The following is a 27,101-nucleotide window of genomic DNA, read 5'->3' as shown; positions in this document are numbered from 1 at the left end:
GACTTCGACTCAAGTCATGATCTCTCAGTTTGTGAGTTTGAGCCTCACATGTGGCTCTGTGCTGACAGCTTAGAGCCTGGAAACTGCTTCAAATTCTGTGTCTCCCTCTCTCACTGTTCCTCCCCCACTCATGCTCTGTCTGTCTGTCTCTCTCCTTCAAAAATAAATAAAAACATTAAAAAACATTTAAAAAAAGAATGAAATCTTATCATTTGCAACAACATGATGAATCTGGAGAGTATAATGCTAAGTATAATAAATCAAAGGGTGCCTGGCTGTCTCAATCAGTAGGGTATGCAACTCTTACTTACTTATTGATTCATTCATTCATTTATGAGAGAGCAGGAGAGGGGCAGAGAGAAATGGGGACAGAAGATCTGAAGCAGGCTCTGTGCAGACAACAGAGACCCCAACGTGGGGCTTGAACTCACGAACCTGAGCTGAAGGCAGCCACTTAAACAACTGAACCACCCAGACGCCCCATGTTAGTGCATCTCTTGATCTTGGGGTTGTGAGTTCCAAACCCATGTTGGGGGTAGAGACTCCTAAAATAAATTTTTAAAAAATCACATTCAGGGGTGCCTGGGGGGCTTAGTCAGTTAAGCACCCAACTTTGGCTCAGGTCATGATCTCACAGTTCTGGGTTCAAGCCCCGCGTGGGGCTCTGTGCTGACAGTTCAGAGCCTGGAGCCTGCTTTAGATTCTGTGTCTCCCTCTCTCTGCCCCTCCCCTGCTTGTGCTCTCTCTCTCTTTCTCTCTCAAAAATAAACATTAATTTTTTTTTAAATCACATGTTAAAATGTGACTCAGTCAGTTGGGTGACTCAGTCAGTTGAGTGTCTGACTTCAGTTCAGGTCATGATCTCATGGTTCGTGGGTTCGAGCCCCATGTCAGGCTCTGTGCTGACAGCTCAGAGCCTGGAGCCTGCTTCAGATTCTGTGTCTCCCTCTCTCTCTCTGTCCCTCCCCCACTTTTGCTGTGTCTCTCTTGCTCCCAAAAATAAACATAAAAAAAATTAAAAATAAGTAAAAAATAAAGCAGAGAAAGACAAATCCCATGATTTCACTCATACATAGAATTTAAGAAACAAATGAACAAAGGGAAAAAGGCAAGCCAAGAAACAACAGACTCTTAAATATAGGGAACAAACTGTTTATTACCAGAGGGGAGGCAGCAGGGGCGGGGGGATGAAATAGGAGAAGGGGATTAAGAGCATACTTCTTATGAGCACTGAATAATGTAAAGAATTGATGAATCGCTGAATTGTACCCCTGAAACTAATAACACTGTATGTTAACTATAATGGAATTAAAAAATAAATAAATCATTGGCCATTGGCAATTGACTCAACTTTCATCCCCTCTCTCCTTCTTAGAGGTTCAGGAGGATTGAAAATGCCAATCCTCTAATTTCTGTCATCACAGGAAACTCCAAAAGTTTCAGAAGCTCTGTGCTGGGAATGGGGATGAAGACAAAGTAAATGTCTCTCATTAAAAAGCACAACTGGGACACCCAGCTGGTTCCGTTAGTGGAGCGTGCGACTCTTGATCTCTCGGAGTTGTGAGTTCAAGCCCCATGTTGAGTGTAGAGATTACTTAAAAACAAAATCTTTCTTAAAAATCACAATGACTATGATGCTTGAAAAATGATATTAATAAGTTTATTCTCGTTGTCCTCAAGATCCGCTGAACTCTGGATCCAGGATCGGTCAGTAGGGTGTGGCACCATGTGTCTGTCTCTGCCTCCTAAAGTCCTGTTGAGTGTCTCCGGCAGGCTCAGCTCTGGAAAAGCTGAAGGTATATTTAGGAAAACATGTTTCCAAGACAAGTGAGAGAAATGTAGAGCCCAGGCTGAAGATATCAAATACACTGAATGTCTCTGTCTATCTTGCTCTGGCTCTGGAGAAATAAGACAGCTGATAGAAAGACTGGGGCCATTTTGTGTAGCTTCTATGCCTAAGGAGGAAAGAAAAATGGAAGAAGCCAGTTTGTACATTCAAACATGGAAGTAAACTCGTTCCTGCCTTTCCAGTCTGGTGTAGAACTTACTACCTCCTGGGAAAGCCATGTGCTAGCCAGCCTTTGGCAGAACAAACCTAAGGACTGACTCCTCCATTGTTTCAACCATACCTTCCACAAAGTCAACAGATTGTTTACTATGTACCAGGTACTGGGAAGACATCGATTAAAAAGAGAGAGAGAGAGAGAATGTGAATTTTGTTCAAGTAGTCTTCATGCCCAGCACAGAACCCAATGTGGGGCTTGAACTCATGACCCTGAGATCAAGACCTGAGCTGAGTTCAAGAGTTGGAGGCTCAACTGAGCAACTCAGACACCCCCCCCCCCACCAAAATTCACATTCTAATGGGGTTTATGGGCTCCAGCTAGAAAGTGGCCAGTGGAATTCTTTTGGGGGACCACTGACTTGGGAAGAGTGTTCAGGAACTATAACTAATCCCCTTACTCCATGGAGCCTGATAAGGCACTTGAGTAGGAGGTATCCCAAGAGATGGTTGGAGTCGACTCCATCATGTGGAAGTACTGGGCGCTCAGTAGGCTCTGCTCTGTGAGCCAACATGAGAACAACAGAGTGATTACCTTGAACTCTCTCATCTCAGAGATCCTGTTCCTGGTATTGTCTCTGTTCTAAGTCTCCATCATCAGGTTCTCTTTTTCTCTGGGCATGGAATCTGGATCTCCGATTTTGAAACCAAATCTAAGTGGGTAAAACATCAAGAATTAATTCAATCAAATGATGTCATGCAAGCTTCACCATTGCTTTCACAAGGCAAAAGGAAGAGAGAGGGGGTTGGTTCTAGGCCTAATTCCAAAATCACCAGCCTTCCATATGACAGCTAGGACGGTCTATCAAGTCTGAAGATAAAGCCCAAAATTCGGAACCTCACACCTAGTGCCTTCATGATGGGTTTCATATCCTTAAGTCCCCACGGTCGCCTCATTACCAGTGCTGGTTTTCCCTAAAATGCCATGCCTATACTGACACTCTTCCCTCTGCCTGGAATTCTTTTCCCATCTTTTTTTTTTCCTTCTTCTTGAAAATGCTTATGTTTCTTCCATGACCCAGGATAGTATATTGTCCGTCTAGGGAGATATTTTTCATCCCACAAGACATAATTGTTACCCCTTGCCTCTGCCCATAAGTTACACACATACATGCACATTATATATACACATATCCCAAGTATATGTATATATTATTATTTTTTTTTCAACGTTTATTTATTTTTGGGACAGAGAGAGACAGAGCATGAACGGGGGAGGGGCAGAGAGAGGGAGACACAGAATCGGAAACAGGCTCCAGGGTCTGAGCCATCAGCCCAGAGCCTGACGCGGGGCTCGAACTCCCGGACCGCGAGATCGTGACCTGGCTGAAGTCGGACGCTTAACCGACTGCGCCACCCAGGCGCCCCCGTATATATTATTTATAAAAACATAACTTCAGAAAAACGTATATGTATTTATATACTACGTGTACACATACACACACACACACACACACACACACACACACACTCACATTCCACAACTACTACTTTTGGTTTTCACAGAGGTTGCAAATAGAATAGGCACAGATCTGGAGTCCAAAAACCAGTCTTTGGAAAAGTCACGTAATACCATGAAAACTTTCATGTCCTTCCTGAAGGTATAGACCACTCTTCAGGTGAATGATTGTTTTGGAGGAACTGCACATATGCAACCCTGTATTCGGTTTCTACACCTGAATCATAAATGCTTTTCTCCATCTGCCTTGCTTGTGGTACCTATGAGAACCAGTGCCCTGTTGATAAAGTCATTCAGAGATTTCTCATTATTTCTGCACCTACCAAGATCTATTTTTTATAAATGTTTATTTTGAGAGAGAGAGAGCAGGGGAGGGGCAGAAAGAGAGGGAGAGAGAAAATCCTAAGCAGGCGCCCCTCTGTCAGTGCAGAGCCCTACACAGGGCTTGATCTCACAAACCACGAGATCATGACCTGAGCCAAAATCAAGAGTCGGACACTTAGCCGACCGAGGCACCCAGGTGCCCCACAATATCTTGAATTTAAGGAAAAATATATTCAGCTTTGAATTCTGAGGAGAAAACTAGCCCAAAGAATATTGGAATGGCTACATTAGGACAAGATTAGCTTCGTACTTCATCACCAGCTTCTGTTTTCTTCTCTCCCAACTCACACGCTCCTTCAGAATCACACCAAACCATTTACTCAAAAAAATCAGTCTTCCATTTATATCCATCTTCTCCATAGAATCTCCCAACCCTCACCGAGGCACATCCTCCTCTAGAACCCAATCCTCCTGCTGGATAACACCAAGATTAGCCATCCATCCAAGCTAGACCCACCACGTCTTCCTCGTGATCTCATCTCTTTCTCTCTCCACGCCACCCCTGTCCTCCACACCCCATCTATGCATTGCTATCAGTCTGTGTCCGTGCTGTTTCTCACACAGAACTCATTTCCACGTCTCAGCCTCCTTGACTTTTCACTGATAGTCAAACTTACTTCCTGTTTCCATAGTGGAGTCCATTCTTCACTGGAGGAAGAGGAGCTATTTCAAACTGTAACTAGAGCATGCTTTCTCCTCTGTCTTAATTCTTTGAGCATGTCTCTACCACACAAAGGATAAAATATAAACTCTTATAGCAAGTATTTCCAAGTGTCTTATCCACTTCAAGACTTTTGAGCTCTGCTCAGCATACAGGGGTTAATCAGAGATGGGCCCCCTATCACAGCTCACAGGCTAATGGAAGATGGTGTCCACAAAACCTGAACACAACAGCTTAATCAACTGGTCACAATTGGTCTAGACTTGAGGCCTCCTTAAGTATGTTTATGTCACCCTAGTTCACCAGCCCATAGACAATTCACAATGTTCTGGAAGCCACAGGACTGCTGCTAGGAATCCAGTCTACCACAACTGCTGCCCTTATTAACCCCCTCTCTTCTGGTCTTCCCCCATGGGATCTGTCTCTGCTTTGCAAGCCCCCGATCAAGTTTTCCTCTGTGAAACTGTTTCTGACCAAACACCAAACACATTGTTTGCTCCTATTTTTCTAGGAGGTAAAGTTGTGTGACATTTAATCATACTATTGGAATTATCAGATTACTGGAAAGAACACTGGGTTTTTTTTTGTGTTTTTTTTTTAGTATTTATTTATTTTGAGAGAGAAAGAGAATGAGTGGGGGAGGGGCAGAGGGAGAGAGAGAATCCCAAGCAGGTTCCTTGCTGTCAGCACAGAGTCAACCTGGGCTCGATCTCATGACCCAAGGCAAAATCAAGACTCAGATGCTTAACTGACTAAGCCACCCAGGCACCCAAGGAGCACTGGTCTAAATACACACACAGAGCACACCACTCTGACAGAATTCTATTCCATCTGGATCCTACATTTCTCTGAGTTAAATGTTAAATCTCTAAATTAGACATAATAATTCCAACCTCATGGGATAATTAGAAAGGCTGAAAACTGTGATAGATATAAAGACTTTAGGCAAATAAATGCCTGGCTCATATTGCATGTAAAGAAACATTCCTTCCTTCATTCAACAAATTATTACTCCTTGTGTCAGGAGGTATTCAGAAGACAAAGAGTAGAAAACAATCCCTTCCTCAGTCACTGCTCTCTAAATCCCACCGCAGCCATTGCCACCATAATGCCAAAGCGCAAGATGCAGAATCCCAAGCAACAGCTCCTCCTGCCAGAGCAGGAGGAAAGAGACCAGAAATGAGAAGGATGGGAGTCCCATTAGACCACCTGGCCTTCTGGCCAATGGAAAGCTTGATGACCCCAATCAGCTCTTCATGGAGGTCCTCCAGAATCAAGAAGACCAATGACTCCACAATGATGAGTGTCCCACCTCCTCCCCTGGGCAGAGGCCCAATTCGGGGAGGCCCAGGCCCCAGATGAGGCCCAAATAGTTGTGGTTGGTTGGGGGAGGGCATGGGCAATGCTGAACCTTGTTCTCCCAGACCAGGCCATGGGAGTCCCTCCAGGGGAGGCTTCTAACAAAGAGCAGAGAAACTCTTGAAGCTCAGAAGCTGGTCTCTTATCAAGAATACCTCCCTGCCCAAGAATGGACTCCAGGTTATGCAAGACAAATCCAACTGCCCTGTATGCAGACACTTTGCCAAAAAGGGCCAGTGTCAATATGAGGACCTCTGTGTCTTCTATCACCTAGGTATCAACAGACCACCCTGTGAGACTGTATCTTCCCATCCAGGCGGGGAGGAGCCTCCTGTGACCTGAAGGCCACATAGTCCCCTGTGGCTCTGTGATGGCTACTTTGAAGCTGTTCCACCCACCACCCTCAGTCAGTGACACTCACCCCCCCCCCTTTTGGTCCAGAGTTGTGTGTCATCACTGGTGCCCAGTATGTGGTCTTTCTTCTGATCCAGCCTCCAGAGACTCATGTTCAGGACCCCATCTTTGTTCCCTTCATCTGCCTCCTGGGTCCTCGTCCTCTGTGCCAGCTGGCTGCTATACAGGAAACCTCTTTGGTGCTGTTGCTTGGGCACCTGTCCACCCAGCCCCCAGTACTGCCCTCGATTCCCTGGAGCAGTTTCCTATCATTCCCTCCTTCCAGCTGCTTGTTTTAAGTCCTTTTTACGTGACACCCTCTGCCCCTAGTGTTGCCAGCAGCTCTGTGAAATTCACCAGGTTGTGTGACCTGGGGTCAAGTTTGAATGATAAGTGAAGTTACCCCTGAAAGGCCATTCTCCTTGCTTTTGGATTTTGTAGTTTCTGTGTGTCAGCAGCATGATCCCCACCACTCTGGTCTGTGATCCCTGTGCTTATGAAACTGTGCATCCCTTTGTAGCCTTTTTCAATGTGGTTGGTCTCTTTTTGATGTCCTAATCCTAGAGTTGAGCTTTTCTGCCAAAATGAGTGAGGCTCTTGGTGACCTCTAGACTTCCTGTAACCTCCCAACATGGGAGAATTGTAGAACTTTCCACAAGACTGCCTCCCTGGTCCTCCCCATTCTTCTCCTGGTGTCAGTTCTTCTGGGTTTGACACAAGATTTTGAGGTGTTCTCTAAAGCCTCTGGTGGGCTACCCTATTCTCCTCTCCAGCCCACTTTACTTAGACTAAGTCACTGCAAGGCCACCAGACTTTTTGACTGAATTCTGTGAATCTCCACCCAGCCAACCTTAGGATGGAACCTGGACAGTACTGTTGCCTTCTTCCAACCTTCTTCCCTGACATCCCTGGCACTGGTTGCTTTCTGTGAAAATAACAGCAGACAGGTTCGGTTTTCAACCTGTCCTGAGGAAATGCATCAGGAGTGTGGGCAAGAAGGAGGGAAGAGGGCCATTGCAGAACTGAGAAAGAATTTTTTAAAATATTTTTAATATTAGTAATAAATGCAGTGAAAATAAAGAAAGAAAACAAAAAATAAAACACTGGTTACAGCAAGAAAGAACTGAAGGGGGTGAGATAGCTGGCCCTAGGGCAACCAGATGGAGGGCCGCCTGGGTGGCTCAGGTGGTTACGCGTCTGACTCTCGGTTTCAGCTCAGGTCATGATCTCGTGGTTTGTGGGATCAAGGCCCACATCAGGCTCTGTGCTGTCTGCAGGGGGCCTGCTTGGGATTCTCTCTCCCTCTCTCTCTGCCTCTCCTCTACTCGTGTTCACTCTCTCTCTAAATAAACAAGCCTCAAGGACCTACTAGATGGAGAGAATAGCTCATGAGAGGCCCTGGGGTGGTAATGTGCCTCACATGTCCGTCCACAGGGCTCCCCATCTCCTAAATCTCCATCCTAGGAGATGGGGCAAATTCTTTATCACTTACTTGGACTCTTGACTCAGGAACACCAATTTCTTTAGCAAGTTGCTCTCTGGAATCAAAGCCAGGATAAGGATTGTTCGAAAATGCCTCAATGAGGGCATGTAATTGCAAGGACGTATAGTTGGTACGACTCCGTCTGTCTTCTCTACCTAGGATAGGTGTAAGACTGAGGGTCATGAAACATTTCAGAGGCCAGTTGACATATTCCCAAACAAGGAACCCAAACCTGTCCTACACTGTCTCCATCTAATACATTGCATCTCCTTAAGAGGGCCTTTCCCTGGCTTATTCCAGGCAGAAGGTTCTAGAAGAGACACAGTATATGGCTAGGTTGCTGGTTCTTTCCAGTGGAAAGAAGGTAAGCAGAGCAAAGTCTCAAAAGGTCCATGAACCATGCAGGAAAGAATTTCCAGGGGCCATATTGGACCCATTACTACCAGAAGACCTTGAACAGGAGGCCCTGAGAGAAAGAACATTCCTCTCCCACTCAGAGTAGTAGTTAGCTCCAGGTAGAGAGGACCTTGTGTACCCAAGAAGCTCTGTTGTGAAAGGACTGGAACAGACTATTTACTTTGAATCTCCTCTTCAAGGTGATCTTGGTCTTGGCTTGATTCTAAGTCCTCATCGGGTTCTGATTTATTCTGGTGCCTAGCTCTTCGATTCTGAAACCAAATCTTGAGTGAGGAAAAGAAAATGAGAGAATTAAGTATGTCTAGGTCATCTCACCCTATTACTGCCTGTCTTCAAAGGGTATGATTCTTTTACCTCTAAGCTCAGTACTATTACAGATACCTGTCACATCCGACTAAGTCTTAGGTCAAGGTTTGGCATTTAGCATCTTCACAATCTGGTCCCAACATGACTATAGTAATCTTTTTAAGTTAATAAATAGATGCTGCAATTATTATGCATTTATCAACCAGCTCAAGTATTTCCTCTTCTCTGAAGAAGCACCTGCACATGCCGTTGCCACTCCTAGACACTCTTTCACCCTCAGTACTCACATTTGTGAAGTGAGACAAAGAGCAGCATTCTTGTGACTTCATTCTGGGTGTCAAGTTACTTCACGCAAAGCCCTTAGCACACTGGCACATAATGTGCTCGATTAACAGTTTCCTTGCCTCCTTGTCTACTTTTAGTCTTGGAGATACAGAATTTGTAACTTACCTGGATTCTAGACTCTTCAGTATTGACTTCTAAAGCAAGTTTTTGTTTGGTAGCATAACCTGGGTAAGGGTTTTTATCAAATGCTTTGATGAGGATTTTCAATTGATCTTGTGTGAATTTGGTGCGGCTGCGTCTGTGATTCACTGGTGTGGTCTCTGTGGAAAGATTAGGAAAGACGAAGCATTTAATAGGCCAGCTTATAAATTTCAAACTTCAGGCTCAAGCTAGTGTTTGATTTCCTCTTTTCCTTTGTAATCCACCAGAACCCAGTAGGAAAGAACTCTGACACAATTATAAATCCCTTAAATACACAAGGGTGATTCTTTTTTTTTTAAACGTTTATTTATTTTTGAGACAGAGAGAGACAGAGCATGAATGGGGGAGGGTCAGAGAGAGAGGGAGACACAGAATCTGAAACAGGCTCCAGGTTCTGAGCTATCAGCACAGAGCCTGACATGGGGCTCGAACTCATGGACCACGAGATCATGGCCTGAGCCGAAGTTGGATGCTTAACCGACTGAGCCACCCAGGCGCCCACACAAAGGTGATTCTTGAACTTCTCTATTTTATCTGAATGCCATGACTGGGAGTCAAGGTCTTCTATTTTTCAAAAACCATGAAAAATTTATGTGTTCTGTTCATATGGATTAAGAAGAATGAGTCAAGAAAAGGCATGTAATAATAGGTCATTACAATCATGAATACTCGAAACCATAGAAATGAAGAGCAAATGAAGTACCATTAAGTCCCTTTCAGTTTTTCTGGTTTAATTTCTGGGTAAAATCCATTCCCTCAATAGCAGATAAACAGGATCACTTTCCAAAATGTTTTTAAAAACACTATGGGGAGGATCATTTGGTTCTTATAGCAACATGCAGAAGAATGAACCTGGACCACTTTCTTACACCATACGCAAAAATACTCAAAGTGGATGAAAGACCTAAACATAAGACAGGAAACCATCAAAATCCTAGAGGAGAAAACAGGCAATAACCTCTTTGACCGTGGCTGCAGCAACTTCTTACTAGACATGTCTCCAGAGGCAAGAGAAACAAAAGCAAGAATGAACTATTGGGACCTCATCAAAATAAAGAAGTGTCTGCACAACGAAGGAAACAATCAACAAAACTAAAGGCAACCGACAGAATGGGAGAAGATATTTGCAAGTAACATATCAGATAAAGGGTTAGTATCCAAAATATATAAAGAACTTATCAAACTCAACACCCAAAAGACAAATAATCCAGTGAAGAAATGGGCAAAAGACATGAATAGATACTTTTCCAAAGAAGACATCCAGATGGCCAACAGACACATGAAAAGATGCTCAGCATCACTCATCATCAGGGAAATACAAATCAAAACCACATTGAGATACCGCCTCACACAGGTCAGAGTGACTAAAATTAACAACTAAGGAAACAAGACTCAAAAAAGTCAAACTCCACATTTATGCAAAAAAAAAAAAAAATCCAGTCAAAACTCTTAACTCCAGCAAAATAAAGAATTCATTGAGATTCCCAGACCACAGGGATGCTTTTTTTTCTTTGATCCTTGAATGTTTGTCCCTCCTACAAGTTTAAATCTTCATTTGCATACCAGTCTACTACCTCCTGGTCTGTTGTACTTCATTGAAAGAAGGATAAAATTTTATTTATTTATTTATTTATTTTCTAAATTTTTGTATTTTTTAATGTTTATTTTTCAGAGAGAGAAAGAGAGAGTGTGTGCGTGTGCCTGAGCAGGACAGGGACAAAGAGACAGACAGAAGATCTAAAGCGGGCTCTGTGCTGACAGCAGCAAACCCGATGCGAGGCTCAAACTCACGAACTGTGAGATTATGACCTGAGCCAAAGCCAGAAGCTTGACTGACTGAGCCACCCAGGTGTCCCTAGAGTTCTAAATTTTTTTAAGTAATCTCTACACCCAACTTGGAGGCCAGCTTACAACCCTGAGGTCAAGAGTCACATAATCTACCAACTGGGAGAGCCAGGCACCCTGAAAGAAGGTTAACTTTACTATCATTCTCAAGTCCTCTTGAATCTTACCATGTTGATCAGGCCCTCACCAATATTTTTGACCTAGTCACATATAATGACTTCCTTGGCCTTATACCTTGGAATAAATGTGTCCCTCCAGCCACTACCACCAACTTTCTGTCCCACAACCAGGCCAACTTCCTTCTACTCCAGAACTTGGTACTTGTTCTTCTCTTCCTGCGATGCCCTTCATGTGATGAGGGACTAGCTTGCTCCTTTATGACAGGTTCCAGCTTGAGCACCTCCTTCTCAGAGTCCTTCCCTGACCCTCCAGTCTAAGGCCCACACTCTGTGCTCCAAATAGTCATGATTGAATTTTTCTGATGGCAAAGTAATCTTCTCTGAGGTTGGCCTTAGGTTAAAAAGCCCTCACAGGACCCTACCCATCTTATACCTTCAAGTAGGTTCTTCTCTGTGCACAGATCCTTGACTGTATACATTCTTAAAAGGAAAAATCCTTTACAGTAAAAAGCTCAAAGGAAAGCTTAAGCCATGAAGTAGATATAGAAGAACTTCTAACTAACCCAGATCAACTCCCTAGGGAATGGGGGGTGGAGATAAGCAAATTAGGGCCTCCTGCCTAATTCCTACACTGACAGGTAGAGGGTGGGCAGGGAGGAACAGGAGATGAAGAGCTAAAGTAAGATGAAGGATAAGAAAGGAGGAAAGCAAAGAGAAAAATCTGAGGAAGATCTCTTTTATCAACCTAGGAGCATGTTATAGCCCAATAAGCTAACGGTTCCTAGAGATCAGTATCAAGATGGTTCATCTCTGACTCTGGGGGGCACAAAGCTCCAGACCGTTACAGCTTGGTAATTCCCTTCCTGAGTCTCTATCCTAGAGGAACGGACATGTGTACGTCTGGGTAACACACATGGGTATTCACTGCCATTGTGTTGGTAGTAGTGAACATTCTACTAACAGGGAATTGCATTTCCAAACAAAAATACCAACAGGATATTTGAAGTAAACCTTATTTTAGGATGTTCAGATTTACAGAGAAGTTACAAAGCTGGTATGAGGAGTTCCCATATCTTCCATTCCCAGTTTCCCCTATTATTCATTGTACTTTTTTCTAGGTAATCTCTACACCCATTGTGGGGCTCGAGCTCATGACCCAGAGATCAGGAATCACATGTTTGGGGCACCTGGGTGGCTCAGTCAGTTAAGCATCCACCTTTCAGCTCAGGTCATGATCTCACAGTTGCTGAATTCGAGCCCCACATCAGGCTCTGCACAGACAGTGTAGAGCCTGCTTAGGATTCTGTCTTTTTCCCACTCTCTGCTCCTCCCCACTTGTGCTCTCTCTCTCTCAAAATAAATAAGCTTAAAAAAAAAAAAGAGCCACATACTCAGGGGCGCCTGGGTGGCTCAGTTGGTTGAGCGTTGTACTCTTGATTTCAGTTCAGGTCATGATCATAGGGTCATGGGATTGAGCCCTACAGAGGGATCCGTGCCCCTGCCAAGGGGGAGTGGGACATGGAGCACGGAGCCTGCTTAAGATTGCTCAATCTCTCACTTTCTCTCTATCCCTCAGCCCCTCTCCCCAGTTCTCAGAAAAAAAAAAAAAAGTCACATGCTCTCCCAACTGAGCCAACTAGGTACCCCTCCCCTATTATTAACATATTACCACAGTACATTTCTCACAATGAAGGAATTGATACTGTTGCATTGTTGGTAAGTAAAGTCCATACTTTATTCATATTTTCCAAGTTTTTATCTAAAAGTTTTTATCTAGTATCCTTTTTCTGTTCTCAGATGCTATCTAAGGTACCATATTACAATGGGTCCTCAGATTTCCTTAGGCTCCCTTTGGCCCTGACAGTTTCTTAGACTTTAGTTTTTCATGATATAGACAGTTCTAAGGAGTACTGAACAAGTGTTTTGTAGAACTTCATTGGAGTTTATCTGATGTTTGTCTCATGATGAATATGGCTGTTTTCTGAGAAGAGACCAAACAGGATTTTGAGGGCCACCTAAAACATACGGGGAGAATAAAAGCCCACAAAGTAGATTATACATTTTGTTTAAAAAGGATAAAGATGATGCATTTAATTATCCAGATAAAATAGAGTAGTAAAAGCTTTTTCTTACAGTACTCATGCAGAAACAGACCAGTAGACAAATGGAACCCAACAGAAAGCCGAGGAACAGAAAGCCTGTTCTATATAGAACGTGGTACAGCCAGAGCCTCCAAAATCAGTGGGAAAGGGTAGTGTTGGGTAAAGAAAATGGCTTGCTGTATGAAGAAAAATGAAGTTGAGTCATGATACACAGTATATTTCAAAATGCCAAATTAAAGACCTGTGAAATGTAAAAGTAAATGGAAAATCATGTACGAAAGAATCCGTGTCACATTGAGATAGAAAAGAGTTAAATAAGCTATTTAATCTTCCCAAAACACAATGGGAAGAATTTCTGGAACCAAAGACATAACTGAAAACCGCAGTTCAAAAGTTAGAAAATCAGATAAAGTCAGATGCTTGCAATGATGGGGGTGGGGTGGGGAGATGGAAACCCTTCTGGAGAGCTGGTTAGAATGTACTTTATTCTAGATAGTGGGTGGGGCAATTGGGCTATGCTTGTTTAAATTATGTGCAGTAATTGTAATGCCGTCATTTATTTCCCACTCAAATCTCCATGACATATTTTTCAGAATGCTGTTCATATTAACAGTTGGAGCAACCTAAATGCCCATGGCTACACGAATGGGTAAGTAAAATGTGCTAATATCCCCGTGATGGAATTTTATGCCTTAAGACCAAAATAATGAGAAAAAAAAAATGACAAGGGAAACAAGATCGATAGGTCTCAAAGGCACAGAATTAAGTCAAGAAAGGGAGGCACAAAATGGAGTTTATACAGAGCAATAATATTTCTGTGTAGCAATTATGTATATACCTACATAGGTGTACACATAAATTAAATCAAATTGTACACTTATGGTTTGCATCTTACCATGTGCAGTTGTACTTCAGTAAAAAGCTGGAGAGAAACAAGTGATTCCAGTAAAGATCAACTAATCTAAATAAGTTACATTCCACCAAAACAATGTTGTGTATTTGTGAAGGATACACACATATCACAAGACACCTATCTCTGAATGGCATGAAATGCACTGGTTGGAACAGATGGACGGCTGTGCACGGGGAGGGGAAGCAAGTGTGTGTTGCCGAGGAGCAGTAACCTATCAATTGTGCGTTACTAAGAAGACAAGAAAAAAAAAAAAAACTTGAAAATTATTGCACAATTTTTTTTCTCTAGAAAGTATTCCTAGATCACTAAATCCCAATGTTTTCGGCTTCAGGACCCATTTGCACTTTTAAAACTGAATATCCAAAGACCGTTTGTTTTACCTTATTAAAAATTAAAAGTGTGGGGCACCTGGGTGGCTCAGTCGGTTGAGCGTCCGACTTCGGCTCAGGTCATGATCTCACAGTCCGTGAGTTCGAGCCCCACATCGGGCTCTGTGCTGACAGCTCGGAGCCTGGAGCCCGTTTCAGATTCTGTGTCTCCCTCTCTCTCTGCCCCTCCCCCGTTCATGCTCTGTCTCTCTCTGTCTCAAAAATAAATAATAAAACATTAAAAATTTTTTTTTAAAAATTAAAAGTGAGAACATTGGTTAATCCATTTTATTTAAATTTTTTTTATTTATTTTTGAGAGCGAGAGATAGAGTGTGAGCAGGGGAGGGGCAGAGAGAGAGGGAGACACAGATTCTGAAGCAGGCTCCAGGCTCTGAGCTGAGCTGTCAGCACAGAGCCTGACATGGGGCTCAAACCCACAAACCCCAAGATCATGACCTGAGCTGAAGTCAGATGCTTAACCGACTGAGCCACCCAGGCACCCCTTGATTAATCCATTTTCTTTTTTTTTTTTTAATTTTTTAAAATGTTTATTTATTTTTGAGACAGAGAGAGACAGAGCATGAACAGGGGAGGGGCAGAGAGAGAGGGAGACACAGAATCTGAAATGGGCTCCAGGCTCTGAGTTGTCAGCACAGAGCCCAACGCGGGGCTTGAACTCACAGACCGTGAGATCATGACCTGAGCCGAAGTCGGACGCTTAACCGACTGAGCCACCCAGGCGACCCAGATTAATCCATTTTCAAATGTCAACAAACCCATTACATTTTAACAAAAATAACATTTTTATTAAAAAATTATCACCTTGGAATAAAAATGATCACTGAGGTAAGTGGCATTGCTTTACATTTATGGAAATTACTTTGATGTCTATACTTAGCCATATAGAAGAGAGCTAGATTCTTATATCTGCATCTGATCTCTTGTGATATGTTCTTTTTAGCTCAATCATGACATATACAGCCTCAGACAGGTGTATATAGTTGGGCACAGAGTTGTACTTTAATAGCCCTTCAGATAATTAAAACTCCACCAAATTAAAAACCCGCTATAACAAGTGGCATAAACTTTCTTAGATATTAGCTGCCACGAGGAGTCTGAAACCATTTCAGTGAACTGTGTTGTATGCTGTATTATACTAAGATACACGTGTCAATTGGATTTTTTAAACTTTTTAAAAAATGTTCATTTCTTTTTGAGAGAGAGGGCAGCAGTGGGGGAGAGGCAGAGAAGAGAGGGAGACAGAGAATCCGAAGGGGCTCTGTGCTAACAGCTCAGCTCAGAGCCTGGAGCCTGCTTCGGATTCTGTGTCCGCCTCCCTCTCTGCCCCTCCCCCACTTACGTGTGCGTGGGCTCTCTCTCTCAAAAATAAACATACAAATTTCTTTTAAATTTTTTTAATTAATGTTTTTTATTTATATTTGAGACAGAGAGAGACAGAGTGTGAGGGAGGGAAAGGCAGAGAGAGAGGGAGACACAGAATCCGAAGCAGGCTCCAGGCTCCGAGCTGACAGCACAGAGCCCGACGCGGGGCTCGAACTCATGAACTGAGATCATGACCTGAGCCGAAGTCGATGCTTAACCGACTGAGCCACCTAGGCGCCCCTAAACATAAATTTTTTTTTTTTAAATAAAGGAGGAGGGAAAAGAAAGAATGCATGGGATGAAGTCACAATTTTAAGCGAAGTAATTAGGGAAGACCTAACTTAGAAGATGATTTGATTCGGGGCTCCTGGGTGGCTCAGTCGGTGGCGCTCCTGACTCTTGGTTTTCGGTTCAGGTCATGTTCTCGCAGTTCGTGAGTTCCAGCCCTGCATTGGGCTCTCTCTGTCAGCCTGTCAGCACAGAGCCGGCTTTGGATCCACTGTCCCCCTGTCTCTGACCCACCGACCCCCACTTGCACGGTCTCAAAAATAAACAAAACATTGAAAATGTTGAAAGGAAGAAAACAAATGACTTAAGCAAAGACTTGAAGCAAATGAGAGAGGGACCCATGCTGACATGTGGAGAACCACCTTGCAGGGACTGGGGATGGCAGTAGGAGCCTGCCTGGCCTCTTTAAGAGAGAGCAGAGGGCTACACAGTCTGGAACAAAGCAGAAACAGGTGAGGTCCTAGACCTTGGTGGCGGGGGTAGAAGACAGATTGTATAGGGCCTTGCAGGGCCGTGTGGGGATGGACCAAGAAATGGTCAGATTCCTAAAATATTTTAAAGTTAAAATCAACAGAACTGCCAGGCTGATTAGATATAGGTCATGAGAGAAAAGTAGGTCAAGGATGTTCCCTAGAGTTTTTAGCATGAACAGCTGACATGTCCTCAGTGAGGATAAACTCTGTGAGGGAGAGTTTGGGTGTGAACATGGAGTCCAGTTTGGGACACGCTGAGTTTGGGACACTTGTTAGACAAGCAAGTGAGACCGATGAATCCAAAGTTCAAGAGTAAAGTTCAGTCTTGAGAAAGAAGTCTGGAAGTTTCTTTGATTCCAAAGATATTCTGGTCTATGAAATTTCTCATGCCTCCCATTGTTGTTTTTTTTTAAACAGTTTTTTAAAATGTTTATTCATTTTTGAGCAGGGGAGAGGCAGAGAAAGAGGGAGACACAGAATCAGAAGCAGGCTCCAGGCTCTGAGCCGTCAGCACAGAGCCCGACATGGAGCTCGAACCCACGAACCGTGAGATCATGACCTGAGCCGAAGTCAGACACTTAACCGACTAAACCACCCAGGTGCCCCAATTTGTTGTTGTTGTTGTTGTTGTTGTTGTTGTTGTTTATTTATTTATTTTGAGAGAGAAAGCGGGGCGCCTGGGTGGCTCAGTCGGTTAAGCGGCCGACTTCAGCTCAGGTCATGATCTCGCGGTCCGTGAGTTCAAGCCTCGAGTCGGGCTCCGAGCTGACGGCTCAGAGCCCGGAGCCTGTTTCAGATTCTGTGTCTCCCTCTCTCTCTGCCCCTCCCCCGACCATGCTCTGTCTCTCTCTGTCTCAAAAATAAATAAACGTTAAAAAAAATTAAAAAAAAAAAAAACAAGAGAGAGAAAGCACGCAGAGGAAGGGCAGAGAAGGAGAGTGAATCCCAAGCAGGCTCTGTACCAGCAGCTTGGAGCTCGATGTGGGGCTCAAATTCACTTACTGTGAGATCATGACCTGAGCTGAAATCGAGAATCGGATGCTTAATCAACTGAACCACTCAGGTGCCCCCCTCTTTTTTTTTTTTACCACAGTTTCTTTAAATGTATCTCTCTCCCTCTCCTTCCTGAAGCAAAAATCTTCTATTTTGTTTAATTCATGATTGCCTGTATCTTTCTGAAATTCCCAATGCACAATACACAGAAAACAGCATATTTTCATATCATATGAGAGAAAATTTTTCCCAATCCTAATACAGTTATTTTAAAATTTAAAAATGGGGCTCAGTCAGTTAAGCATCTGACTCCTGATTTCAGCTCAGGTCATGATCTCACAATTAGTAAGATTGAACCCCAAGTTGGGTTCTGTGCTGGCAGCCTGAAGCCTGCTTGCGATTCTCTCTCCTCCACCCCCCTCTTCAAAATAAATAAACGTTAGGGGCGCCTGGGTGGCGCAGTCGGTTAAGCGTCCGACTTCAGCCAGGTCACGATCTCACGGTCCGTGAGTTCGAGCCCCGCGTCAGGCTCTGGGCTGATGGCTCAGAGCCTGGAGCCTGTTTCCGATTCTGTGTCTCCCTCTCTCTCTGCCCCTCCCCCGTTCATGCTCTGTCTCTCTCTGTCCCAAAAATAAATAAAAAACGTTGAAAAAAAATTTATAAAAAATAAATAAACGTTAAAAAAAAAAGGTTAAAAATGGAACTCCCACAAGTTGTGGCAAGCCCATGAGTTTGTAGTCAATTTCCTCCCAAACCAACGAAACAGAAACCTCAGTCAGGTGTGCGGGGAACTTACTGTTTGGAGAATTATCTTGAGCCATGTTGGTGGAGTCCTGAGGTCTTAGGGTTAGATCGGGGAAACAGTCCGCCTCAAGGACGGTTTTATATCATCAGCCTGGATGGCCCCACCTGTTTGTTTAATCTTTCGTGCTTCTGAAGTTTTATCTTTACCAATTGCATCACTTCTTACAAACAGACCCTCCTAATCTAGGAAGGGCTAGATAAGCCGCCCATTCTTCCATTGATAGATTTAATAATTTCTACTAATCTCTACCGCAAAACCATCACAAGAGCACTTCTGAGTGCTACTGTATTCACACATCTTCTTGTTTTCAGTGTTTATTCTATACCTATGTATTTTTTTAACTGCTTTTTTTTTTAATGCTCTACACTTATCTTTTGAAGTGGTGACCTTTACTTATACTAAAAGGGTTCTTGGGAAGCACCTGGCTGGCTCAGTCGGTAGAGCGTGCGGCTCTTCGGTGTTGTGAGTTCAAGCCCCACGTTGGGCGTAGAGCTTACTTTAAACAACAAACAAACAAAAACAAACAAAAATCAAGAGTTCTTTTTAATTAGTTCCAGGATTAGGGTGAGGAAGATGTAGCTCTCACCACGGGAGCTATTTAAGGGGGTGCAAAAACTGCTGTGATCAAAATAAATAATATTTGAATGCAATGTTTAAACAAATAAAAATTAACTGCAAAAAGTCCACATTTATAAGATACAAAAATGTAACTAAAAACAAGATCCTGCCCCCACACTGGCAGGAGCAGTTTCAGGTGACGTTTCACGTGCAGTGACTCTCGGGGTCTCTCCCTGGCAATTTCCTCTCCGGGTCATTAATCAGCCTTGATGGAAGTCGACAGATTCTTTTAATTGTTCACAGCTGTAATCCACAGTAGTACAGGATAAAAGTGAAAGTTTTGCTGCTTTTTTTAAGGTTTTTTTTTAATCTTTATTTTTGACAGAGAGAGAAAGAGAGAGAGAGGAAGCGGGGGAGGAACAGAGAGAGGGAGGCACAGAATCCGAAGCAGGCTCCACACTCTGAGCTATCAGCACAGAGGCCTACGTGGGGCTCAAACCTACGAACCGTGAGATCATGACCTGAGCCGAAGTCGGGCACTTAACCAACTGAGCCATTCAGGCGCCCCTAGGAAAGTTTTGTTTTGTTACCCATATATGTTTGTGTGATCTTAAAAGATTTTTAAGGAGGGGGGGTACCTGGGTATGATTAGATTTAAATTCACTAAGGACTATATTTCCAGTAGTAAAGGAAGCCGATAGTCTATGGGGTGAAGTGTTTAGTAGATATGCAAAACATTGGTTGCTGGTACTCAATCACCTAGAGGAAGCAAGGAGCTAAGTGATCCTGCATATGATACTTCCAAACATTTTTGGAAAATTAAGGACCATGGTGATGTTGGTTGGATGTTCCTAATGTTGCTTGACAAAGTGGTGGGAGAAAGGGGGGAGCTCAGGAATTTGATTTCCCAGCTCACACATCACATAAATGACCCGAGACCTTCCATGTGTGCCCTGTGGGAGACCCTTATCTCCTGTAGATACAGGGCTAAAATTGCCCAAAAATCAAATACAAAACCTCATCCTGTGATTGGCTGAGTTACAACACAAATTGAACTCCCAGCCTCACAGGGCGTCTCCTGTCAAACTGAGGGCACTGAGAGGGAAAGAATGGGATCCTGTAAGTTGGGATGGGATGTGTGGGAAGACCTTGATGAAAATGCTATCACTGAGATCCTAAATTCGGATGAGTCTTTGCCAGTGGTAGAGGTCTTTTCTCCTCTAGAGGAAGTGGCAGGGGCAGTGGCATCCCCACCCCCAGTGGTATCCACCTCTGAGGGAATTAACAGCGTTGCCTAAGGAAATTGTGATGGCCTTCCCTGAGGCCGTTGCCATGCAAGACAACGCTGACTCTCCTCAGGACCCACCTCTCTGCTTTTAGACTCATAATTAGACTCAAATGTCAGCAGGCTCCTAAAGGTAAGATGACAAAATGTCACCCAAGAGGAGGTGTATTACATTCCAAGAGAACTGCTTGAGTTTTCTAAATTACACAAGCGGAAATCAAGGGAACGTGTGTGGGAATGAAAACTAAGGGTGTGGAATAACGGTGGAGGGATCATAAATTTGTGTCAGGTAGAATTTTTAGATATGGGCCCAGAGATTCTACATCTAATTGCTTCTGAGTTGCATCTGTAACTCAAGGAGTTAGCCCTCTAACAATTTGGTTGGTTGGTTGGTTGGTTGGTGGCTGAACCATGGACCAAAAGGTGGCCTACCGGGAAAGAACTGGGAAAGCCCAACTTCCCATGGTTTACTGTAGAGCAAGGGATTCAAAAGCTTAGGGAGATTTGGATGTTAGAGAGTGTTTTTCATTTAAGATCTATTTACCCACACTAGGCAGAGGGGCCGTAAGATAACCTTTCACCAATACTTTGGGAAATACAGTTGTAAGAGAGGCCCCAGTATCCTTGAAGGGCTCCATGATCGTTCTTCTCTGTCGGCCACACCTTACAGGGGGAACTGTAGCCACTCAATTGGAAAACTTAAATGCAAGGAGAGTAATTGGATCTTGGGGTGGCAGGGGCCAAGCTGAGCCGGGAGGAGCAGGAAGGGCTCAAGTAGAGCAGGGAAGTGAAAAATTACAACAATTTGTCAGGCCAGCTGTGTCTGATAGCTGGCAGTTATCAAAGTTAGAATTCTGTCCTTCCACAGAGACTGGAAGACAGAGGCCCTAGCTTCCTGAAGATGACATTTCAAAGAAATGGCTTTTATTTGATTTGTTTTAGTATGTCAATATCATTACTTTTTTCTTTTTTTTTTTAATGTTTAGTAATTTATTTTTGATAGAGAGAGCGAGCACAAGCAGGGGAGGGGCAGAGAAAGAGGGAGACACAGAATCCAAAGCAGACTCCAGGCTCTGAGCTGTCAGCACAGGGTCCAAAGAGGGGCTCGAACCCACAAACTGTGAGATCATGACCTGAGCTGAAGTCAGACAATTAACCAACTGAGCCACCCAGGTGCCCCAAGAAATGGCTTTTAGATCCTTAAGAAAGACACCCCAGGGGCGCCTGGGTGGCTCAGTCGGTTAAGCAGCCGACCTCAGTTCAGGTCATGATCTCACGGTTCGTGGGTTCGAGCCCCACATCAGGCTCTGTGCTGACCAGCTTGGAGCCTGGAGCTGCTTCAGATTCTGTGTCTCCTTCTCTCTCTGCCCCTCCCCCACTTGTGCTCTGTCTCTCTCTGTCTCTCAAAAAATAAATAAATGTTAAAAAAATTAAAAAAAAAAAAGAAAGACACCCCAGAATTGTAGGAGATACATACACATCTCAAAGGGACAGAGGAATAATTCAAAATTATAAGCCCTTTTTAGTAAATACTCAAAGAAAGGGAGGTTAGGGACCTGTCTCAGGTATTGGCTAGTAAGTTCTCCTAGGAGTGTGGACCTTTGCCAGGCAGGCATTTTAAGGGGGGAACTGAGATCATGCTGAGGACACAGGTCTTATCTACCAGAAGCTATGCTAAGAGTTTGGTCAAGTCTCTTGGTGCAGGGGTTTGTTTGCTGGGAGTTCTGTAGTTCTCACTAGATAGGTATATAGTTTGCTAAGCTATTTTTCATATATCAATATATTGAACACTCTTATTATCAATAAATATATGTACAATATTAATAGCTTTCTTACAATAATATATATGTATTTCTACAATATTAATAGCTTTCTCATAAAACTAGCTCACAATATATCACATAAAAACAGATCCCATCCATATCAGTAATAAAGTTTTTTAAATCCTTGGCATTTAAAGATACAAATAAAATATTTTATAATTATGGGAAAATATTTGCAACGCTAGGGAGACAATATAGTAAAGTGGTTATGAATATAGATCCTGGAGCCAGACACAAGGTTCTGAATATTAGCTTTACTACTTAAGTTCTGTATGACTTTGGAAAAATTACTGAACTTTTCTGATAGCCTTCTGAAAAGCATCACTGATTAAATGGTCAATTTGAATGCATTTAAATTTTTTTAATGTTTATTTATTATTTTGAGAGGGAGAGAGAGGCAGAGAGAGGGAGACACAGAATCCGAAACAGGCTCCAGGCCCTGAGCCGTCAGCACAGAGCCCGAAGCGGGGCTCAAACTCACAAACCTTGAGATCATGACTGAGCCGAAGTCGGACGCTTAACGCACTGAGCCACCCAGGTGCTCAGTATATTTTTAAAAAACACTTATTTTATTTTTTTATTTTAAAAACATGTTTATTTATTTTGAGAGAGAGAGAGAGAGAGCAGGCAAGGGTCAGAGAGAGAGAATCCCAGGCAGGCTCTGTACTCAGTGTATCATGTATCAATCAGATACATAGTCAATGATTATGATTAATCAAATTCTATGTCCCTGTGGCTATATTAAAAGCATAATATTATTACCGCTTATAAGAAGGATTTCTTTCTTGCATTCTCATAGAATGCCTCTTTGCCAGTATTTTAACTTTTTGTTGAAGTATAATGTAAATGTTGAAAAGTACACATAGTGTGAGTATAAAGCTTGATAAATTTTTACAAACTGAACCACCCTATCACCTGGCCCCAGATCAGTATATTTTTCTTTCAACAAATTGTCATATTCATTGTTTTTAGATTTTAATTTAAAATTTTCCCATTTAATTTCAGGAAAAATGTAATATGCAACTTCCATTTTGTTCGTATTTTCTCTTTTTCTCATACCTGCTCACACACTACGTTATCAGTCTTTCAATCACTGTAAATCTTAGAGTTGGAAACAATAGTATCTCGTTGCTTTATTTGTAACTTGTTTGAGAACTAGTGTGTTTGAACACTTTTAGCTAAATGTTTTGGCTCTATTTTTAATAAATTTTTATAAATTGGCCATATTTTTCTTTTTTTTTCCTTGATGATCTTTTCAGATTCTTGGTTTATGCAGAAGAGGCAAAATTCTACCTTTACCCTCTTAGGAGCTCTGGCTGGGCTTGAGAATTAAATTGATATAAAACAGATTACCAGGATAGAAGTTTATAAATTTATTTAATGTAAGTTTTACCTGATACACGAAGCTTCATAAGGAAATGAAGACCCAAAAAAGTAGCAAAACCTAAGTGCTTATATGTTAGATTGAACGAAGAGAGGTGATTTTAGAAAAGTAACTAAAATACATGTGGAAACTAAAGGAAGATAAAAGTTTGCTTTAAAAGGTTTGCTTGCACAGAATTTTTTCTTAGTTTTGGCTCCTCATCTCTGGTGATAAGAATGTTTCTTTCCTCCTAGTGTAGAAAGGGCATCTTTGATATGGGAGTTGTTTTTTTTTTTTTTTTTTAAGTTTATTATTTTCAGAGAGAGACAGAGTGTGAGTGGGGGAGGGGCAGAGAGAGAGAGAGAGAGAGAGAGGGAGACACAGAATCCGAAGCAGGCTCCAGGCTCTGAGCTGTCAGCACAGAGCCCCACATGGGGCTCGAACCCACGAACTGTGAGATCATGACCTGAGCTGAAGTTGGTTGGTTAACTGACTGAGCCCCCCAGGGGCCCTTTTCATATGGGAGTTTTACCTTCTATTTTCCAGGAGTAAAAGTGGATGTCAGTGGGCCTTTCTTGTCCCTTATCTCAAAACAATCCTTATGCCAAAGTGGCATATGGGGGGGGAGGGCGGGGGGCCTGTTCTGAGCTCCTTTGCATCTTAGGTACAACATTTTTTCTTAATAACTTGTACATTAAGCTACATTTGTCCTGTGTCTTGCAAGTACATTTTCTGAATTCATTACTTTAAACTAATCCTTTTGTTTTATATCTATATACTGTTCTCAATTGGTTCTTTTTCCAATTTAATTTTCTAACTGGTCAAGGTACTGGTCATGGTCAAGGTATTGATGCTGGTTAATGACAAGGAAGAAGTATAATTTTTGAAAATGGAGAAGAAGATGCAAGGAGTTTTAAAAAAGGAATTGAAGGTCTAGCAAAAAGAAAGATCATGGCAAATTGTAAAACCCAAAAGATATTTGCTGTTCACTTAAATGAACAATAATGGTCATGGTCTTTGTTTACCTGAGCAGTCTTTAGAGTCCTTTTTCATAGTGGCTGTGTACACGTAGAACTCCCTGGATGCACTTCTGGCTAACAGATTTATTAAGGCTTTGGGTTTTTTATATAAGTTTTTTTTTTTTTATTTTTTTTAATGTTTATTTATTTTTGAGACAGAGACAGAGCATGAGCGGGGGAGGGGCAGAGAGAGAGGGAGACACAGAATCGGAAACAGGCTCCAGGCTCTGAGCCATCAGCCCAGAGCCCGATGCGGGGCTTGAACTCATGGACTGTGAGATCGTGACCTGAGCTGAAGTCGGACGCTTAACCAACTGTGCCACCCAGGCGCCCCTATATAAGTTTTTTTACATTTATTTATTTTTGAGAGACAGAGTGAGACAGAGCACCAGTGGGGGAGGGGCAGAGAGAGGAGACACCGAATCTGAAGCAGGCCCCAGGCTCTGAGCAAGCGTTCAGCTCAGAGCCTGATGTGGGGCTCAAACCCACAAACGTGAGATTGTGACCTGAGCCAAAGCCAGTCTCTTAACCGACTGAGCCATCCAGGCACCCCAATGTATTAGGGCTTTATACCTATGAGAAAAGAAAAACAATTAAATACTGTTACCATAGCCATGCATATTAAATAGAGAAATCAATCAGAACAACAGACTTTTCAGAGGTCAGGCATTATTTTTCCAGTTCATATGTAACTCTTTCCTAAACATTTGCTTCTACAAAGTTAGCTATGACTACATCTGCTTCCCTTGCAGCTGCGGGAAACCAGAGAATATTGTCTGCTTCTTATCTTGCAGACTCCTTCTGCAGAAGTTTAAAGGGCTTATAGCTTTTAAGAACAATGTAGACACCCTTCATATACTGGTATGGAACTATCTCTGGGATATAGTGTTAGGCAAAAATACATAAAGCCCAAGACTGAATATGTCATTCTACCCTTTGGCTAATAAATGGGGAAAACTCTGATGTACATTTGTCTTTGTTTAAAGCAAAGCCATTCAATTGCTTACTTGTGAATCAAGGAATAGGTAGGAATAAAGCTTCTCACTGCTAATCTTGTCCTATCATTTTGGTTTTGTGCCATATGCATCCATTTCCTATTCAAAAACAAATTGTAGTTTATTTTTTTTTGGGGGGGGGGACAGAGAGAGACAGAGTATGAACAGGGGAGGGGCAGAGAGAGAGGGAGACACAGAATCGGAAACAGGCTCCAGGCTCTGAGCCATCAGCCCAGAGCCCGACGCGGGGCTCGAACTCACGGACCGCGAGATCGTGACCTGGCTGAAGTTGGACGCTTAACCGACTGCGCCACCCAGGCGCCCCAACAAATTGTAGTTTAAAAAATCAACTGCATTGCTTTAAAAAAACATAACTTTTCAAGATTATGATTCAATGTTCCATTATATCTTACCGAAACGTCTATGATGTGTCTGCTTTGTGCTAGACATTTTTAGAAGTTGGGGGAGGGGATACAGCAGTGAGCAGTGAAGAAAACGAAGACCTTTGCACTCATGGAGCAACAGCTAGACGGAAAAATAGGAAATAAACAATAGTTAAAATAAACAAAGTACCAGAAGTTAATCAGTGACACACACAGAAACATATATACTTTTATTTGTAAATAATTTCAAAATTACAGAAAAGTTGCAAGAGTAGCATGAAGAAACTCTGTATACTCTTCACACAGAAATTACCAATTCCCATTTTTGTCACATTTGGTTTATCCTTCATCCTTTTCCCTGCCCGCTATCCATCAATTTATACTTTTCTGAACCATTTGAGAACTTCATGTCTCATATTTGTATTTTCTGAGAACAAAGATATTATCTTACACAATCAGAAGACAATTTCTAATGTCAGAGAAGTTAACATTAGATCAATACAGGGGTACCTGGGTGGCTCAGTTGGTTGAGCGTCTGACTTTTTGATTTTGATTCAGGTCATTGTCCCAGGGTTGTGGGTTCGAGCCCCATATTGGGCTCCACACTCAGTGTGGAGCCTGCTTAAGATTCTACCTCTCTCCCCCACAACCACCTCTCTCCCTCTGTCCCCTGCTCATGCTTTCTCTCCCCCCTACGTCTCATATACACAAACACACAAATTAGATCAATAGATTAATTTAGATCATATTGCATTCATCATATAAAATCCAATGGACCAATACCACATTTGATCTAGTTAGACAGAAGTATATCTTTTTTTTTCACCATTTTTATTTGGAAATTATGTATGGTTTAAGGAGATGCATCTGGGTGCCAAGTTGACAAGAAGTAGAATGTGATGGCTAGTTTTATGTGTAAACTTAGCTAGGCTATACTAGCCAGTCATTATTGGATCAAACACTAATTTGGTGTTGCTGTAAAGGTATTTTATAGATGTGCTTAACATCTACAACCAATTGGCTTATTTAAGAAAAGGATTTTATTTTCATAATGTGGGTGGGTCTTACCCAATCAGTGAAAAGGCCTTAAGGATTTAAGTAAGAGTTCCCTGAGGAAGAAGTTCAGCCTTCGGGAGCCTAGGTGGCTCAGTGGGTTGAGCATCCAACTCTTGATTTCAGCTCAGGTTGTGGTCCGAGGGTCATGGGATGGAGCCCTGCTGCTGGCTCTGCACTGGGTGTGGAGCCTGTTTGAGATTCTCTCTCTCCCTCGCTGGGCCCCTGCCCTGCTCTCATGTGTGCATAAGTGCTCTCTCGTTCTCTCTCAAAATAAATAAATAAATATGAAAAAAATTTTAAAGGAAAGAAATTAGCCTCA

At 42.6% G+C, this 27,101-nt stretch overlaps 1 protein-coding gene and 1 pseudogene across 1 annotated transcript; one reads left to right on the top strand and one right to left on the bottom strand.

Moving 5' to 3' along the window:
• Positions 1-2,613: 2,613 nt before the first annotated feature.
• On the bottom strand, positions 2,614-18,316 carry DUXA (double homeobox A). Its single transcript, XM_047834398.1, has 5 exons — positions 18,292-18,316; positions 8,975-9,129; positions 8,379-8,481; positions 7,811-7,956; positions 2,614-2,715 (listed from the first exon to the last, which is right to left on the bottom strand). Exons 1-5 carry the CDS (start codon positions 18,314-18,316, stop codon positions 2,614-2,616), a joined length of 531 nt encoding a protein of 176 aa, XP_047690354.1.
• On the top strand, positions 5,675-6,267 carry LOC125153132 (proline-rich protein 3-like; annotated as a pseudogene).
• Positions 18,317-27,101: the final 8,785 nt, after the last annotated feature.

Source organism: Prionailurus viverrinus, chromosome E2 (assembly GCF_022837055.1).
Source record: "Prionailurus viverrinus isolate Anna chromosome E2, UM_Priviv_1.0, whole genome shotgun sequence".
NCBI lineage: Eukaryota > Metazoa > Chordata > Mammalia > Carnivora > Felidae > Prionailurus > Prionailurus viverrinus.
Note: the sequence above shows the minus strand (reverse complement) of the source record. Positions and strands in the feature narration are given on the sequence as shown.

Coding starts and splice junctions, on each gene's coding strand:
- DUXA (XM_047834398.1), bottom strand. CDS start 18,316: ATGGCTCAAGATAATTCTCCAAACA. Junction 9,130..18,291: donor TCAAGATAATTCTCCAAACA/GTAAGTTCCCCG, acceptor ATCTTTCCACAG/AGACCACACCAGTGAATCAC. Junction 8,482..8,974: donor CTGAAGAGTCTAGAATCCAG/GTAAGTTACAAA, acceptor TCCTCACTCAAG/ATTTGGTTTCAGAATCGAAG.